The 17306-nt window shown below is 43.7% G+C and overlaps 1 protein-coding gene across 2 annotated transcripts in view; it reads left to right on the top strand.

Moving 5' to 3' along the window:
- The window catches only part of NRK (Nik related kinase), a 107038-nt gene that overhangs the window by 71370 nt on the left and 18362 nt on the right, over positions 1–17306 (top strand). For both annotated transcript variants that reach the window (XM_057425168.1, XM_057425167.1), the window contains exons 17-26: positions 27–94; positions 1638–1753; positions 4468–4565; positions 5813–5934; positions 8476–8569; positions 11126–11299; positions 12099–12228; positions 12591–12749; positions 14319–14462; positions 16764–16898. In XM_057425168.1, coding sequence (XP_057281151.1) covers positions 27–94; positions 1638–1753; positions 4468–4565; positions 5813–5934; positions 8476–8569; positions 11126–11299; positions 12099–12228; positions 12591–12749; positions 14319–14462; positions 16764–16898 — 1240 coding nt within the window. The remainder of the gene's footprint in view (positions 1–26; positions 95–1637; positions 1754–4467; positions 4566–5812; positions 5935–8475; positions 8570–11125; positions 11300–12098; positions 12229–12590; positions 12750–14318; positions 14463–16763; positions 16899–17306) is intronic.

Here is a 17306-nt window from a genome sequence, read left to right as displayed (position 1 = left end):
TTAAAACATTCTGTTAAATCCTTAAGGTTCCAGAAAGGACAACCTCTAAATTTTACAGCAGGGACCAGCCTGGCCATCAGAGATGTCTTTCAAGGTAAGCTCTTCAGTATTTTATGCTTATACCAATGCTGATTTACTGTCAGTAGGAAAAGTAAAGCAAGTTAATTAAAAAATGAAGCCATAACCTCAGTGGCAGGAAAACTGACATGAGTTCATACATCATTTGGTAAGCAGATAAAAATATTTTGTCTTCTGTGTTAGTTTGTTCACAAAAATAACTAAACTTTGTGATCTTAAACCTGAAGGAAGTGTCTAAGCCAGCTTCCTTGTAATGATTGACATAACTGATGTAAAGAGAAACAAAATTCTCTTAGACCTTCTCCTCCTTTACACGCAAGTTTGTTCCGTCATCCACTGGAAAGCAGTATTTTTAACATACGAGAGCTGTTTCATCTAACAGCTGTAATAATTCCTGCAATGAGTTATTTCATTTGGCTTAGCCTGTTTGGCATGCCTGAGCATGTTGGATGCAAGCTGTGCATCTGTTTCCTAGTTAACGGGCAGTGTGTTGGGCATTCATTGAACTTGAGTTTTGGTGATGCTTTACTTTCCCTTCACATTAGAGCAGCTGGCTGCTAAAGGTGCAGGTTACTTGAGATCCTAACCTAGCCACTGGCGATGGCAGGTGGGAGTGATGCTGGTCAGGGCTGCCTGGATGCTCTTGCAGATGTTCTGCATCTGCACCAGTGCCGTTGGTTTCAAAAGGGAGTTAGGTGCCTGGATACTTCAGCAGGTAGGGGTCTGGCGCCAGCTGCCTGTATAGTCAGTCTCAGCAAGTGAAGCTTGCAGCTTTGCTTTACTTGGTAGTAGCTTGAACGAGCTGTCTGTAGATGTATCTTCACTATTTTGGCAGTCTGCCCTTAAAGCAGACTATTTTCATATCCCAGGAGAAAATGCCAAGAATGCAGAGAGCTTATCAATAAAGGGTAGCCCCTATTGGATGTCTACCGAGGGAACATAATGCTGTGAGAAACTAGGGTTGGAGAGACTTGAAAGTGAAGTAGATTTAGCTGACATAACAAAACAATGTGTAGCGCTTCTGATGAGCCAGAGTCAGAGGTGTCTAAATAATTTTCAATTGAAGTCAAGCCCTAAATGCTCTCTACTTAGAAATTCTGTGAGGCAAAGCAGAAAAGAACCATGGAAGTAATGCATTGGTCCAATGCATTATGTTCAATGCATTCCTTTCTCCATTGATAAGTAGATGACAATATATCTTGTAGTAGAGTACTGGAGCATGTTTGTTTATTTGTAAAAGCCATGAGATGTTGGAATCAGGAGTGACACAAATCTGAAGAGGCCAAGGGAGGAGTACATATAGTAGGATATTTTGTAATCACTTAGGAGTCTCTGTAATCTCCCAGAATGACTGCACAGAGGAGATCGTTCCTTCCATCATCTTCTCTCTACTGGGTGGCCCTGCTTGCAGCAGCAATGGATATGAAATTTATGTTTATCAGGAGTATTATACCATGCAGTAGAAGCAGGGAACTCAATTCAGTGGCTTAGAAGGTCCATTCCAGTCTGTGTTCCTGCATGCAAGGTACTCTCATCTGCTTTTTGTCTTTTCTGTTTAGTAACACTCATCAGTCATCCCCCGGGGGACATGCTCTGAAGCTAAACAGCAACAGCAGCACTTCTGGCAACAAGGAGTGGGAGATGGGATCTCATCAGAGCAGCTGGTCAACCTCAGGTGACTCCTAAGTCAAAAATCCATCAGTCTAAATGTGTAAAATTCCTATCGGATGAAACAGGCTTCAGCAGGTTGTCAAGTGCTGCATTACAAATGGGGTATTTTTCTTAACGATGTCTTCTGATGGTGGGCTTTTGAAAGCCCTCTGGATTTTGTGGTTCCATGTTCTTAAAACATAAGTACTTCTTCTTTTGAGTCAGAAAGTAACAGTGAACATATTTCCATATAGGAAATCTGAATTGCCTCAATGAAGAATTGAAAAATATCAGTTCTGTTCCACTTACTGACACCACTGAAACTCAGCAGAGCCAACATTACAGATGTATGCCAGGGTTCACCCACTGGCACTTTCTGCTTAACCATATGTTGCTTTTTTGCATTGCCCACTTGATAGGATGATACAGATGAGCAGTTTATGTACACTGATATTTCTGTACTCTAATAATGCATTGGCTGAAGGAAGTGTGAGACTCCACAGCACCTTATGCTGCATTCCTCCAATAGTTTTTTATTTGCAGAACGATAGTGGGACTGAAAAGAAAGACAAATGAAGTTAAAAGGTAGAGATACCCACATCAAATTGAAGAAGGATGCAGCACTGTAGGCTTTCTTGGTATCACTGGTAGTGGTGTAGGAACACAGTGGGCTTGCTCATGGTTATGCAGAATTTTTCCTGTACAAACACTGGCTCCTCAGAGAAGACAGGAGATTGTGGCGGGTGGGGACATGGAGCAGAAGTGGATAGGTTTGTTCCTCTCTTGTTACTCCTGAGGGTGTTTTCTGTGGGTCAACTGTAGGGCAATTTCTTCCATAGCTCCTTGCAAGCACAGTGGTATGTTGCAATGCTTTTCCTCCAGCTTGACTGCTAAAGATGGGGTACATGGGGAATCAAGTTAAACTCAGAGCAGGGTGGATGCTAAAAGTGTTCTGAAACTACACCAGTGTGCTGCTGAGGTAATTTATTTTTAAACTGAGGCTCACACTGTTAATTTACAAGCCCTTGATAAATGAAGAACAAATTACTTATTTATGACACTTACACAGTAGAGCCAGTTTTGCTTTCACTAACTACACAGAATAGGAAGCTTTGCTTCAAGAGAAACCAAAACCACATTTAAACTGCTTGGGTTTTGTTTCTTTTTGCTCTTATGTCATTTTGTGTTTGAATAACAGCATAGAGATGAGCAACATGCAGCAGCCCAGCTCAACTTTGCAGTGTCTGCGTGATGTGTAACTCCTGTGCTATTTTGGCATGGGGAAATGAAAACCACCAGCAATGGAAAAAATAGAAAACCTCCCCTGTGGTTTAAACTGTCTCCTTGGGTTCTTAAGTGTCATTAAATTACAGTTAGTTCTGGCATATGGTGTTCCAGAAAGAGTTTGTTGCTTTCCCAAACCCGCAGGGATAATGAATTGGGCAGGAAAGGCCTATAAATACTTTAAAGCTAATATTTCTGCTGAGTCGCTAAGGTACTCATTGACCAGTAAGGAGTTCTAAAGTTTAAAAGCTTTGAAAACTGCATGAGTACATGAAGCCATTGTGATAAACCGATCTAAATTATCAAACACAAATCTGAATTTGTATGAGCTTCAATTCTTCCTCCTTAACTTGCAAGGAGTCCTGTTAGTAGTGGTGGGAAAGGAGAAATTGCTGAACAAAGTAGACTTTGAGCTAGTAGTGTGTCCCAGTGGAGGGTGAGGGTACATCTGCTTGTATCAGGAATTGTGCACAGCAGACAGTATCTCTCCAAGGCAACTTTTGCTCTTCCCAGGTAGCTCTGTGGGTAGTGGGGTTATTGAAAGGCAAGATTCGCTTCATTACTTGCAAGCATCCCTCCTAACATGGCATCAGCACATGCAGATGGACTCCAGCTCTTCTAGTCTTGTTTGCTTGGGTGTTCAGTAGCTGTCCAGGCATGGTGGCAAGTGTAGGTCCCCATGCCACCAGGGAGGGAAGTGTAGTGCCACCAGCACCTGACCCTGGGCACAGTGTCACAAGGTGCCAACTGGCATTGAGTTGGCTCACGGCAGGGGCAGCTCTCTGCAGATGAGGGCTGTTGTTACCTACTTCCCCACAGGCAGAGTGGAAGTGGGAGCTGAGAAGTGATGCTGTGTGCTCAAGGGGAAGCAGGGACTGCAAGGCGGTTCTCCCTGTGTTGCCATGGGAAGTGGTCAATCCTCTTCTGCTTTTAGCTTGATCCCCCCATGCTCATGAGTGGAGTCTAATGCCACTGTTTGCCCTCAGTCCAGATGGGTTTAGAGAATCAAACTGGTTTTGTGCAGCAGTTTTATGAAAGCCAAATCTCAGCAGCACATCTGTTAACTCATGAATATGTGCAGCTGGGGCCCAGGCTCCTGCATCCTCTCCCTGACCCGCCTGTCTGCAGTCACCTTTAATGCTGGAATATGAGTAGCAGTTGCTAATACGATGAGCTGTCTCCCCTCAGAAAGAGGACCAGAGTCGGGGATTAGCATGTCCTCACCCTTTTGCCTTGCAAGCTGCCTTCCAGTCTGTAGAACTGGTGCTCATTGGGAGTATGTTGCCAAGGGTTTGGTTTTCTTGTCTTGCTCTCGCAGCATTAAACTACATCAGTATCAGTATATATACATAATATTGTAGCATCCAGAACCACAGGGAAACAAGTCTTATTGGTCCCTTCTCTCACCCTGCTACACGTGCATTGAAAAAAATACACTTTTTCCTATTTTCCCAGGGAATGCAGGACCAACCAAGGCAGAGAACGCTTTGTCCCAGAACCATTTGCAGCTGCAGAAGAAGCCTGAAAAGGTTTCTCATCCAGGCCACGTTGCAGTAGGTTCTTTTAAATCCATGATATTTTTGCTCATTATTTTCAGTGAGGGTATGTCTGTGCAGACAGCTCCTCGGTTGGTGCTGGAGTTTGCTCGCTAATGAGTCCACCTGAGAGGCTGTGTGGGACTGGCTCGGGCTTACTGCTGTGTTAACGGGTCCATGGCTGACTTGTGTCCAGCCCAGGTCATCAGCAGAGTTCACTTTTCCTGAACTTGTCTGATCATAAATCTTTAGAAGGGAAGGGTCTGTCTTTAATATTTCAGGAGGTCATTGATCAGTTGTCATGCAGTCAAGACCATGCCAGTGGCTTGTGCAAATATCCGGTGTGTAACTGCCTGGAATATGTGCTGCCAGTCTGTGACAAACTCAAGATTGTCCTGGGTCTGTTTGCTGATCGAAAGGAATGATTGCTATTTCTCTTTCTTATTTACTGAGGCATTTCTTATCTTTGGTGGTGTTTGGGGTGGGGAGGGGGAGATGCCTATTGGACAACTGGAGCCCGTGGTGCCTTGTGCAAGAGCTCATACGCAGGATGTTCGAGCTCGTATGTGGGATGCTTGGCATTTTAAAACTTCACAGGCAGGCCTGGGTGGCTCCAGGGGTTGCAGAGTGGGGCAGCAGGGGACAGCTGCGGCTTACTGGGGTCCCCAGCTCCTCCTGGCTTGTCAGGGACTGGAGGTCTGAAGAAGACTCTGAGCTTAAGCCATTGCCAATAGTGTGGGAGGCCTATACATGGATTTCTGTAGGACTGGGGTGTCTAACTGCCCTGTGGTTGTGAGCCATGGCTGTGCTGGTGTTGCCTTTCCAGCCTAAAGCTCCTCTGTACCTGGTCTGTACAGGCACAGCCTGGGCGCAGGCATGGCCTCACAACCTTCAAGGTAGTCCAGGGCTGGAACAAAACTCAAGCTGCTGTAATCCTTTAGTGCTAGTGCAGAGCACTGCTTTTCTTGTGCGAGAAAGGAAGTACTTCTGTGCTCCTGCAAAGTGCAGAGATTGGATCATAAATGTTTGAGATGCAAAATAACATACTGACTGAAGTTAGTCACCTTTCAACTTTTGGGAAAATCATGTGTTTTATTCCTGTGTGAAACACCCACTTGTGATGGACCAGGAAAAGCACCAACTTTCTAATAAATCTGTGTGGTGTGGAAGTGACAGTAATTATATTTGGGGCAATAAAATACTGCACATGCTGTTTAGCGATGAGTTCTTCATGAGAAAATGTCAGCTGAGTTTTCTATATGCAGAGTCCACCCTCCTTTGCAAAGGTGAAGGACAGCTCTAACTCATTCTTAAAAGCAGCAGACTATTCTTCATCAAGTGATGAAGTCAGCAGCAGCAGCGATGAGGATGACGTGAACCACACGAGGTTTGCTTGGTGTCTTTCTTTTAATTATTATTTTCTTCCTTTGCGTTACACATTTCTAAATATCTGGAGGAAGTTGGCATACATGCATCCTACCTCCCTCTGAAGTTAATATCAATCATTTATGTCAGTTGTAATTAAGCAGTTTAATTGCACTGTAATGAACTCCTGGGGGTAAATGTTTGCTCCGTCAGATGTATGCAGTGTAATTAGCTTTGATGACTTGCTGCCCTGGGACAATGAGGAAATGTCTCGTTTTAACTGAATGTCAGTAGGTAGTGCTTTTATAGGGATTGCTTCACATTGATCTATGTTTAATGAATTTCTGAAAATAAAAAAAGGAGAGCGAAGAAAAACTGTACCCCTTCATGCTAAACATGGGTTACAGTGAAAAAACCAAGGCAGACATGACCCTTGTATGCAGGTAGTCTGTTCACTCTGGGAGAAATAATTACCACTAAAAAGCTGATTCCTTCACCAGGGCTGTTTCTCTCCCCCTTTCCAGTTTCTCATGTTGATTTTGTGACTGACATCTTGTGGTGTTTTACCTGTCATGCAAACCTGTGTTCTGCTGAGAAATAATGGAGTGTGAGTAGCTCGCTGGTCCAGGTGAAAGAGCCAGGGATCAGCTGGCCAGCCCCACTGTTTGGAACAGCAAATAGAATTATTTTTTAGTATTGATGAATGAAACTTCTAATTTTCTTGCAAAGAAACTTAATTCAAGTTCTAGGATTTACTTTGAAGTGCATCACAGGCCACAGATCTCTCTTCAGTGGGGCTCTTGCTCCTCTGGCATCATTGCACATGCAATTTTGTCAGTCTTTAGGAAGAGGTGCACAGATTTGTAGCACTGTTGGCGAGCTATTTGCACTGGCTTGGTACCAGTCCTTTCTCCTGTGCTGCTCTGAAGAAGGCAGTGGTTTTTGTGCCTGCATATGCTCCTGATTTGCATTTCTGAAGTTCATTTTCAAAGCTGAGGGATGAGGAGGGAGTTGTCTTTTTGCTGTATTGCCTTTATTTCCTTACTGCTCCTCTTCCAAACCACCTTACTGTGATCTGTAAAAAGTTTTATTCACTCTAGGTCATTGAATTCATCCTAGACCTCAGAGAGACTCTACATAGAAGTACGGGTTTGCCCTGCAGCAATGAATTTGCTGTGTGTGAGATTGCTGTGATCCTTGCATGCTGTAATGATTTTAAGGAGCGGTATCACTACCTTTGGAAGTCCACATGTGTTATTTGCATCTCCTCCCATAGAAAGGAGGACATGAGCCAAAACCAGAAAATTAAGAATGAAAAAGGTCCACAAAACCTTGTGCTCTTTCACAACCATCTGAAGTTGGTTGTTCTCTGCCAGACCTCCTTTGTTATCACATTGGGCAACATTAAAAAAAAAAACAACAAACCAACCACAGACACTTACATAAAAAACAAAAACCCAAACCCATCTAAACCCCCACCAAAACCCAACCAACCAAACCCACAAAACCCCAACCACCCAAACCAAATAAACAAACAAAAAATCTTTACACTGTCCTTCCAATTGGCACGTGGCACTGCAGGCCCTTTCACACCAGCATCGTGAATCAAGTCAGTTTTATAATTACTGGAAAGGGGATGGAAATGTAATAGGCTTAAATGAATTTCAGTAATAAAGAAATGGATATAAATACACAAGTGGAATAAATAAATAATATGGGGTAGAAATGCACAGAAATGGGGCCAGAGCCTCAATGATGGAAGTTTGAGGTAGTTTCACTTGGGTGAAAACGTTCAAAATGCAAAGATACCGGGGTTTGTGTAGGAAGCAATACTATGCTGGAGTGTATCACAACAGCTGCTTGCTGCCTTCTTACTCTTTCTTTAGGTATGTGCTTTCAGTCACTCTTAAAGACAGAATCCTGGGGTAGGTGGGCTTTGGGCCCCACCCAGTCCAGCAGCAATTAGGTTCTTCTGTCTATATATGCACTGGGCAACATTTTGGTTCTTTTGTACGTAAGGTGAGGATGTCCATGTTTTGGGAACTGGTTCACAGTAGGAAATTCCAGCGTAGCCTGTCCCAGTAGGCACTGTCAGAGAGGTCCCTGATACCCCCTTGCAAGTGCAGCTGATGCTCTTTCTCTGGAGAGGAGGGTGGCTTGTAATTGTACCCCACAGGGTAGTGTCTGAGGGGAGACAGAAGTTTTGAGGTAGATGCTTCTCAAATGACAGCAACCAGTGACAGGGACCAGCTCTCACTTGCCTGAGCTAGGCAGTGCCTGAAAAATGATGGATGAAATGCAGGGACATAAAGGGATGCTCTCCATTGAGGTGGAGAAGAGCTTCCTGCTCTGTTGAGTGGTCTTTGAGCTCAAGTCTGTTCAGTCACATCCACACACTCATCAGCTTGCTTCTTTTTCAAGAACCTGTAAGTGTAAGCAGTGAATGTTAATGATGCTCACTTTTGAATGTGTATACATGGGTTTTTTTACTTTTGGGTGGGAGGGGTTGGCTCTCCCCAGCCCCCCAGAGTAGTTCTGCTCATTAATTGGAGTTTGTTACCAGGCAACTGCTAAGCAGCAGAGTGGCAGATTTCTCAAGGACAAGAGTACCAGACGGAATTGAACTGAAACCCCAAAGCATCATTGGAGAACAGAAGGTAATTTGGCCATTTGTAAGGGGGTGGGTACACTGGGGGGGAGTCAGATCATTAATGTGCATGATAAATGCTGTATCCTTTTCTCCTCAGCAGCATTTTCACTCTGAAGTCCTGCTCTGTCATTGCAAATTATAGCTATAAACCTTGAAAAAATGCATAGTTTCAGATTTTGTGCTTTCTGTAAAAATGCTCACATTTAGGTATGAAATTGCACTTCTTTATTTGTCCTTGTTATTGACCTGGTAGTAGTTTCTGATGTCAACATATTTCTTGAAGGCACTGGGCAGGTTGCATAAAGCAGTGCTGTGGATTATTGGTGATGTGCATTGTAGCTGGGTTTTAAAATCTTGACATTTTTGATATCAGTTTAGAGGATGATCTCTTACTACTTAAAATATTACCAGAAGAGAGGGAAAACACTTGATTTCTCCTCGATAGCTTAGCAAAAAATGTCTTCTGCTATGTCATATTGTGGTTCCTTCTTATCTGTAGTTTCTAGTAGAGACTTTAAGTCATGGGAATTTTCCCCCGTAAAAAGATATTAGTGCAGAAGAGATGAATACAGACAAAACAGAACAATGTTCTTTGTGGTTGGAAACTGTAAAAAATTATAGTAATAAGACTTGCACTCTGCATCAGAGCACTTCTCATGTATTACTCAGCGTACTCTCGTTTCACAGACAGAGAAAACAAATTGCCATGAAGCCAGTGTTTTCCTCAGAGCTGCTTTTGTGAGCTGTGGCAGGGCTGGGAACAAAAAGAAATTTTCTTTATCTCTGGTGTGACTTCTGAACTTCAGACCAGAGGGGCATCCTTCCTGACTGAGGAAGGAGTCCTGCTTTGCCTTTGTCTCACCGTCCTTGAGGAGGAAAGACCCTGCTTTGGAGAAGTAATTTTAAACGGGGCATGAGCCAGTTTGGGTTTTTTGGTTTGGTTTAGTTTTGGTTTTTGCTTTTTTCCTTTTCTTTGTGGCAGAACCACTCTGGTGTTTCCCCTTTCCTCCGGTATCTGGGCACTGGAAATAGGTTGCTTGAGGGAAAGGAGAAAGATGGGGTTTTGGGGGCCCAGACTTGAGGATTAGGGAGGTTGGAAAAGAATGGAGGCCACAATTTCTGGTGGGTTTGGGGGAGGACATTGCAGGAGGGAAACAGAGGGATGACTGCCACCCCTCCTCACAAAGGTCTCTGCCTTCCAGTCTTCTCCCTTCTTCTCATGGAGACTCCTGTCCGTTTTCCCCTATCTGTTGTACCAACCACAGCCATCATGAGTCTCAGTGACTCCTTAGAATCATAGAATAGTTAAGGTTGGAAGCATTCCTTTCGCTGGCCATCAGCATGAACTGGTTTGAAGTGGTTGGACTTCCCAACCACTGATTGCCCAAATGATTCAAATGGGGGTTTGGTTCAGCTTAGCTGAATCTGACTCAAAACTGAACAAAAAAACCCCATGCTGGCTTGATTCCCTAATCTCAAACAAAGATGTGTATGTTTTGGTTTGGGTTTTTATATCTAAATTAAACTGTAAAATACTTTGAGCATGAATTTGATTTTTTTAGTTAATTACTTGGCTTTTAAAAGGCAAATGTCTTATTTAGAATGAGATAGTTTTCTCTAACTCCCCACCCCCATATTTTGGCCAGCATTCAGAAAAGCTGATCCAATTTCAGGAGGCTGTTTATCAAAGTCAGTACAATGCACAGACTTGCCTTGAATTCAGCCAGCCAGAAGCTGCTTGAGTTTAGTGCTTTTTGCTTCAGTGTAATTCAGGAGCAGTCCTGTAGTGTAGTGCTTGTCTCCTGTCACTCTATGTTCCAGTGCCAGTGGTGTTCAGGTACCCTGACCGATCACTGTCCTCGCAATCTGGGACACCACTTGTTTCATACATCCCATCTTTCTTCTTTTTAAAGCTTTTTGGCCATGTATTCCCAGAAACCAACCTCTGACTCTGTACTTTGTGCTGCTGGGGAGACAGCTTGTGTGGTGCCTCAACCTTACATAGCTTACAAGTATTTCCTTGAAGCTAAGGTGAGATCCTGTAAGGAGGTTGCAGCACCAAACATCATTGTACTGGAAATGCTGATACTAGATGCAATCGAATATCATCATTCTAGAATAAGGTTTCATAACTCAGCAAATGGAAAGTAGCAATGCAAGGAATGGTAAGGGACTTTTCACTAAATACAGGCCAAGAACCAAGATGTACCTCTGCCTGTGGCAGGCAGAGGTCAGATCTGTAACGTTAGGACAAGTAATTTAATTCTGTCTCAAGTGTCTCTGAGGATGAAGTTGCTTCTTTACCTGTCATGGTAATGTAAATGGGGAACATTCATGGAAAACTTCAGAAGTGGGAACCCAGTGTTGATATCTCAGGTGTTTGCCACAAACTTGTATTTATTGACTTTAATTTAACTTTTCCATAGGGTTTGTCTTTATACGATGCATCATGTAGAGCACCCTCTCCCCATATGCAATAAATAATGAATAATGAGTCTGATGAACAGGAGTTGAATTGGACATATGCTAAATGTAGAATTTAACTGTATGTTCTCATGTGCAGGATCCAATTTTAGGGAAGCAAATTTCTAGCACCCAAGAAGGCCTCTGGAGCATAAACAACCAGAACTATCTCCTGCCAGACCTCCTTCAGCAAAGCCAGATTTCAGACTCCTCTGTGAACCCACCAAAAGTGCCACTGACCAGCCAGGAACCTCAGAAGAAACCTCTGAATAAGGTAAGAGATAAATTACAGATTGAATCAGTTGTACCATCATTGCCTTTCAGCCCTTAGGATCCTGAGATCAAGTCCCTTTTAAGTCCATCTATCCTGTCTCTTTTTATGATGGAGTTTTTTTACCACATCCCTTCTTTTCCTTAACAGTTTTATCTAGGGGATGGATTAGAAATCTTGAGCTTCTGTACATATTTCATTGTTCCACTTGTTTGCCTCCATCTCTCTCTCTGCTCGTTTTTCTTTCCTTCCTTTTTTCCTCCCCTTTTACACAAGCTAGAAGGGGGCTTGTGCCCTCTGGTCCTTTACCTGTCATGTCAGCAACACAGCACTCTGCCTCTGCTCATTGACTGTGGCTTTCTTCCACCCATATGTCAGATAGGAGTGCACCAAAGGGAGCCCCAAAGGGACTTTAACACTGCTGTAAGCACAGTCATCTCTTGAAGTGTGTCACTGAAGGCAAATAAACAGCTCTGTCAGGGGTTGTGTCCTAAACTGCCTTACTTGAGGCAATAGTGCCCTCCTTGCAGTAAAGAGATTTGAGCAGGAAGTGATTGACATGCTCTTCTTCTGGGTACTGGTTATTTCAGTGCGGTACTGTGCCTGGCTAAGCATCCCAACACAACTCCCTGCTCAGGCCTCCTCTTTTGTCACTGAATCTGTACCTATTGCTTTAGAACTGTTCATCATGCCTGAGTATGCCACATGCCATTTCTTCCTAACCTCAGAGGCACCGTACTGCTCTGTGCTGTCTGCTCCCCTAGCATCATCTTCCTGAAGCAGCTCTTGTTTTTCATTGTAGACTCCATGCACTGAAAGCACACCTTCAAAGAGCAGTACATCCTCTACAACATCATTTACTTCATTCATAGATCCTAGACTTCTGCCAATCACCCCTCCCACCAGTCCAGTAGGACCTTCCTGTAGTTCTCGTGAGTATCCCGGGGTTTAGGGGTTTCCTGGTTGGTTTGGAGTGGGCAGGGCATATTGCTTGAAAATGGAAGCTGTCAGTAACATCTCCAGAAACTGGAATTCTGCATCACTATGAATTTCCATTGAGATGCTTTTAGCCTTTCTCCAGAACTCTGCTGCCATGTCACCACAGTGCTTACTCAAGAATGCCTGAGGAATTTTCCAGATGTGTGGTGTTTTGTTTGGTTTTTTTTTCCTCTGGCTATGAAATGCTCCTGAGGTGTTTTCTCATCCCTCCCAGTTTTCTTTCATCCTGCCATAAGCAGGTGAGATGTAGCCAAACACTTGCATTTTTCATAATTGCATGTGTCTTTCATTCTAGCATCTAGTGCAAAACCTGAGCCTGTCAGGAGAGAAAATGCACGGAAGGGCTCCATTGTCAATGTCAACCCAACGAATATTCGCCCCCAGAGTGACAGTCCAGAAATCCGTAAATACAAGAAGAAATTCAATTCGGAGGTCCTTTGTGCTGCCTTGTGGGGTAAGCTCAGAAGTACTTGGGCATGCCTGTGGAGGGGAGGCAGCAGCAGGAGAGGCTGGCAGCATGTGCCAGGCAGATTTCACAGTTGTGTTGCACTTCTCTTGTCAGGAAGTCCTGGAGCAGATCACGGGGTAGATGCTTGCGTCACTCACGTGACACTGCCTTCCTGGTAGAAAATAGCAAAGAGATGACTTACAGTTGCAAAGGATTTTGTGCATGAGAATGAGAAAATGAGGCACCAAAATGAAAGTGCACTCATTGGAAGAGCCATAAGTTGCAAACGTTTCAGTAGCTTATGCGGCTCATGATAGTTACTTCTGTCTCAGCTGCATGCAAGAGCAGCTGATCACACTAAGCCTTTGACCTTGTGTGAACAATCCAAACCTGCAGACTTTTGCTGGCATTTGGTAGGTATTCCAAGAATCTGAAGCAGGTTGGCACCAGTCTTTCCAAAAGCTTGGTTCCCTCACGTTCTGGCTGTCAGTGCTTACTTGGAACCTCACTGGATCACCCTTTATACAGAGTCAGCCTCACACAGTGTAAAACCCAGGTGAGCGTAGTCAGGCTAGTTTTCAATAACTATAGACCTTGTCCCAGTCTCACACTAGCTCTTGAGTTGTTTTGACCATCCTTCTACTTCAGAACAGATGTATTCTATGGGATTCACCCAGCCTTTTAATCCTCCTCACTTTTTGAGTCTGGAATAGAAAATGAATGAAGTGAACGAAGCATAATCCAAAGGAAATGTAGATTTCCAGTGTACAGCTTCACAGACTTTGTGTAATGTAAGTTTGCAGGAGTCCAAGATTTTAGATTAAGAACAGAGCTGTGTGTCAAGGTCTGTAATTAAATGTATGTTGAGGCTGAAGAGCACCAAGTACTTTGAGCATCAGAGCATTGCTAGTAGAGGAGGTTGCTTGTTACAGCAGGACACTTCATATCATTTCTTTAGAAGCTGTTGATTAGGAAACATAGCTGTCATACCAGCCACAGTTTTTTACATCCTCTGATGTGAGCAACCCACTGGAGCCTTTGCTTCCTTGGGAGCAGTTGGATTCACTCCTTTAATTTGGCATTTGAGAGCATTCTGGCAAAACACAGACTTTTCAAACAACCACTGTTCTTTCTTGTAGCAGCAGCCCTTCCTCCCACAGGTTTGGTCCTGTGTTTTGAGTATTGTATTGGAGAAAGAGGGAGTTGTTTTTATTGGTAGAGACTCTTAGGTGGTTTAGTTGGATTTCCTGTGTGGCCAGAGGAGTGGTGCCAGACTGGGGCTTTTGAGAAGTTCAAGTTCGCAAAGCATTTTCCTTTTAGTTTAAATCAAGATTGACTTCAGCAGAACTATTCATCTTTCAAGTTACATGAGCATGTAAGTGTTCTGCTGGGTGAAGACTGTAATGGTGAGGTCCTTTTTTCGTGTTTCTGGGAAGTCATCCACATAGCAACAGAGAAATCATCAACTACTGTTAAGTGAGACTAAACAAGAACTGGTTCTCAAAAGAGTGAGCACTCAGTGGCTTCTGAATCATTAGGTGATTTATGCAGTGTTTTTTCCCCATGTATCAACAGGAGTCAATTTACTGGTGGGAACAGAGAATGGATTATGGCTGCTGGACAGAAGTGGACAAGGAAGAGTGTATTCACTGATTACTAGGAGACGATTCCAGCAAATGGATGTTCTTGAAGGACTTAATGTGCTAATTACTATATCAGGTTAGTTCAGTGTCTAAAAGTATCTGACCTGCATTGGGGTTGGAAGCTATTAAAAAAAAAGAATTAGGTTATAAACTAGGTTGAGGAATTTCCTCTTAGAGAAAATCACAGGACAGTTATTCTTGTTAATAGGAAAACTCTCCTGAATTTTTAACATTTACATTCTCACTTCAGAGAGGCTTTAGGATACTTCAGTACCTGGTTAATGTGTAAAATGTTTTGTTGTAAATGCAAAGTGTTTCATATCCTTAAAATGAACTGGTTCTAGGCAAGTTATAGTTCATCACTCTGCTTGTTTCTGTGATGGGTTAGCATCTCTCTAAGTGCAATCCTACTAAAAGATCATTAAATAACCTCATTCTGTGTTAATAGAATCATAGAATAGTTAAGGTTGTAATAGTTAAGGTGCTCCAGCCCCTGATCATCCTCGTTCCAACAGCTCCATGTTATTCTTATGTTGAGGACGCCAGAACTGTACACAATACTGCAAGTGAGGTCTCATGAGAGCAGAGTAGAGGGGCAGGATCACCTCCTTCCACCTGCTGGTCACGCTCCTTTTGATGCAGCCCTGCACACAGCTGGTTTCTGGGCTGCAAGCACACACTGAAGCCGGCTCCTGTTCAGTTTCTCATCGACCAACACCCCCAAGTCCTTCTCTGCAGGGCTGCTCTGAATCTTTTCTCTGCCCAACCTGTAGCTGTGCCTGGGATTGCCCCAACCCAGGTGTAGGACCTTGCACTTGTCATGGTTGAACTTCATGAGGTTGGCATCAGCCCACCTCACAAGTGTGTCAAGGTCCCTCTGGATGGCATTCCTTCCCTCCAGGGTATCAACTGAACCACACAGCTTGGTGTCATCGGCAAACTTGCTGGGGGAGCACTCAATCCCACTGTCCATGTCAGTGACGAAGATGTTGAGCAAGACCGGTCCCAACACCGATCCCTGAGGGACACCACTCGTTACTGGTCTCCAACTGGACATTGAGCCACTGACCACAACTCTTTGTGTGCAGCCATCCAGCCAGTTCTTTATCCACTGAGTGGTCCATCCATCAAATTGATGTCTCTCCAATTTAGAGACAAGGATGTCATGTGGGACAGTGTTGAACACTTTGCACAAGTCCAGGTAGATGACATCAACTGCTCCACCCCTGTTCATCAGTTCTGTAGCCCCATCATAGAACAGGATGTCCCCTTAGTGAAGCCATGCTGGCTGTCACCAAGCACCTTGTTGTTTTTCATGTGCCTAAGCATGCTTTCCAGGAGCATCTGCTCCAAGGTTTTGCCAGGCACAGAGGTGAGACTGACTGCTCTGTAGTTCCTTGGGTCATCCATTTTCCCCTTCTTGAAAACGGGGGTTATATTTCCCTTTTTCCAGTCATCAGGAACTTCACCTGACTGCCATGATTTTTCAAATATGATGTTCAAAAAGATCTATGAGCATTAACATGAAAGTTATCTACATTGTGAAAGCATCTATGAAAAGCACTGTGAAAACGTTAAATAAAGAAGCATCTGCAGCCTCTGCTGACAAACAGCTTGGATTCTGCCCTGCAAGGTACCGAGACTCTTATTTTCCATGGATGACAGTGGCCTTGAAGGACACTTAGTCCATAACAAGGGCAGAGATGTAGGTCCAGCAAGGAATGGCAGCTCCTTGCTTCAATCCACACTCATCGTGGTAGGCAATGGTGAGAGCTGTTTGTCCAATATTGACAGGCCCAGTTGATTATATGACACAGTCCTTCTCTTTAGACTAACCTGTGATCCCAGGCTGCTGTTGACCCTATGTACTGATGAACTAAAGGGACAGAAACACTGAGATGAAAGATGACAAAGTAATTCTCACCTGGAAAGGCATACAAAAGGAAACAGCTACTTGTCATGAAGATTGCCCATTAATTAGAACTAAATGAGTAATTCATTCAAAATGGCCATTGTAGGCCATAACTGTGTTCCTTTCTTCGTGTCAAAGAGTAAATGCCAGATAGTGTCATTATTACTGATAAAACATGTATCTCTATGGACCCTGTTCTTCGGCCTGAGGGAAGAATTTTACTTGGGTATGAAAGTCTTGCATGAAGCTTGAGTCATAAGGTGCCAAATGCCACAGGATTGCTCATGTTCCAGTTCCCTCCTGTGTGTTACCATCCCACAGGGCTTTTCCTCTCTGCTGCTGCACACTTCTCTCATGTTGATGAGGCTCAAAGACCCGCTGTACTCAAGGTCACAAAACTGCCTTTCTGTAAGTGTGGGAGAGTTTGTATTTCAGTGAGTTAAAGCAGGTGGTTTGTTTTTTCAGGGAAGAAGAATAAGCTGAGGGTGTACTACTTATCATGGCTGAGAAATAAAATTCTGCGCAATGATCCAGAGGTGGAGAAGCGGCAAGGCTGGGTGTCTGTGGGTGACCTGGAGGGCTGTGTGCACTACAAAGTCGGTAAGGGCTCTGTTTTCACCTTGGAGAGCTGCTTTACCATTCTTTTGTGTCTTCTGACACCAGCGTTTTATTTCAGCTCTGTTTCAAGATCTCAGAGTTCTTTCAAACCTCCTTGTTTTACATGATAGATGCTTTGCTCCTGTCATTTCAGGTACCATCTCTTCTTGCAGCAGTTATGGGTATGCCCTGTGATGGCTGGAAGAAGGGAGTGCCAGCCTGGGTCTATTGCTCAGTCAACAGTTTAACAGCTCTGTAGCTACTTAACGTTTTAATTAGATTGATGTTTTCCACCTCTATGCTATTCAGCTTCGCTTCTGGCCCTGAGTAGCTGCTAAGAAACTGGACTATTAAAATGCTAGTAAATCTTATTTGTAGAATGTCCATCAGTAGATCAGATTGGATGCACTA

This window comes from Pezoporus wallicus, unplaced genomic scaffold (assembly GCF_028554395.1).
Source record: "Pezoporus wallicus isolate ANWC-B61680 ecotype Strahan unplaced genomic scaffold, APGP_CSIRO_Pwel_v1 scaffold_6445, whole genome shotgun sequence".
Taxonomy (NCBI): Eukaryota; Metazoa; Chordata; class Aves; order Psittaciformes; family Psittacidae; genus Pezoporus; species Pezoporus wallicus.
The sequence above is the reverse complement of the archived record's forward strand: the minus strand, read 5'-3'. Positions and strand labels throughout refer to the sequence as shown.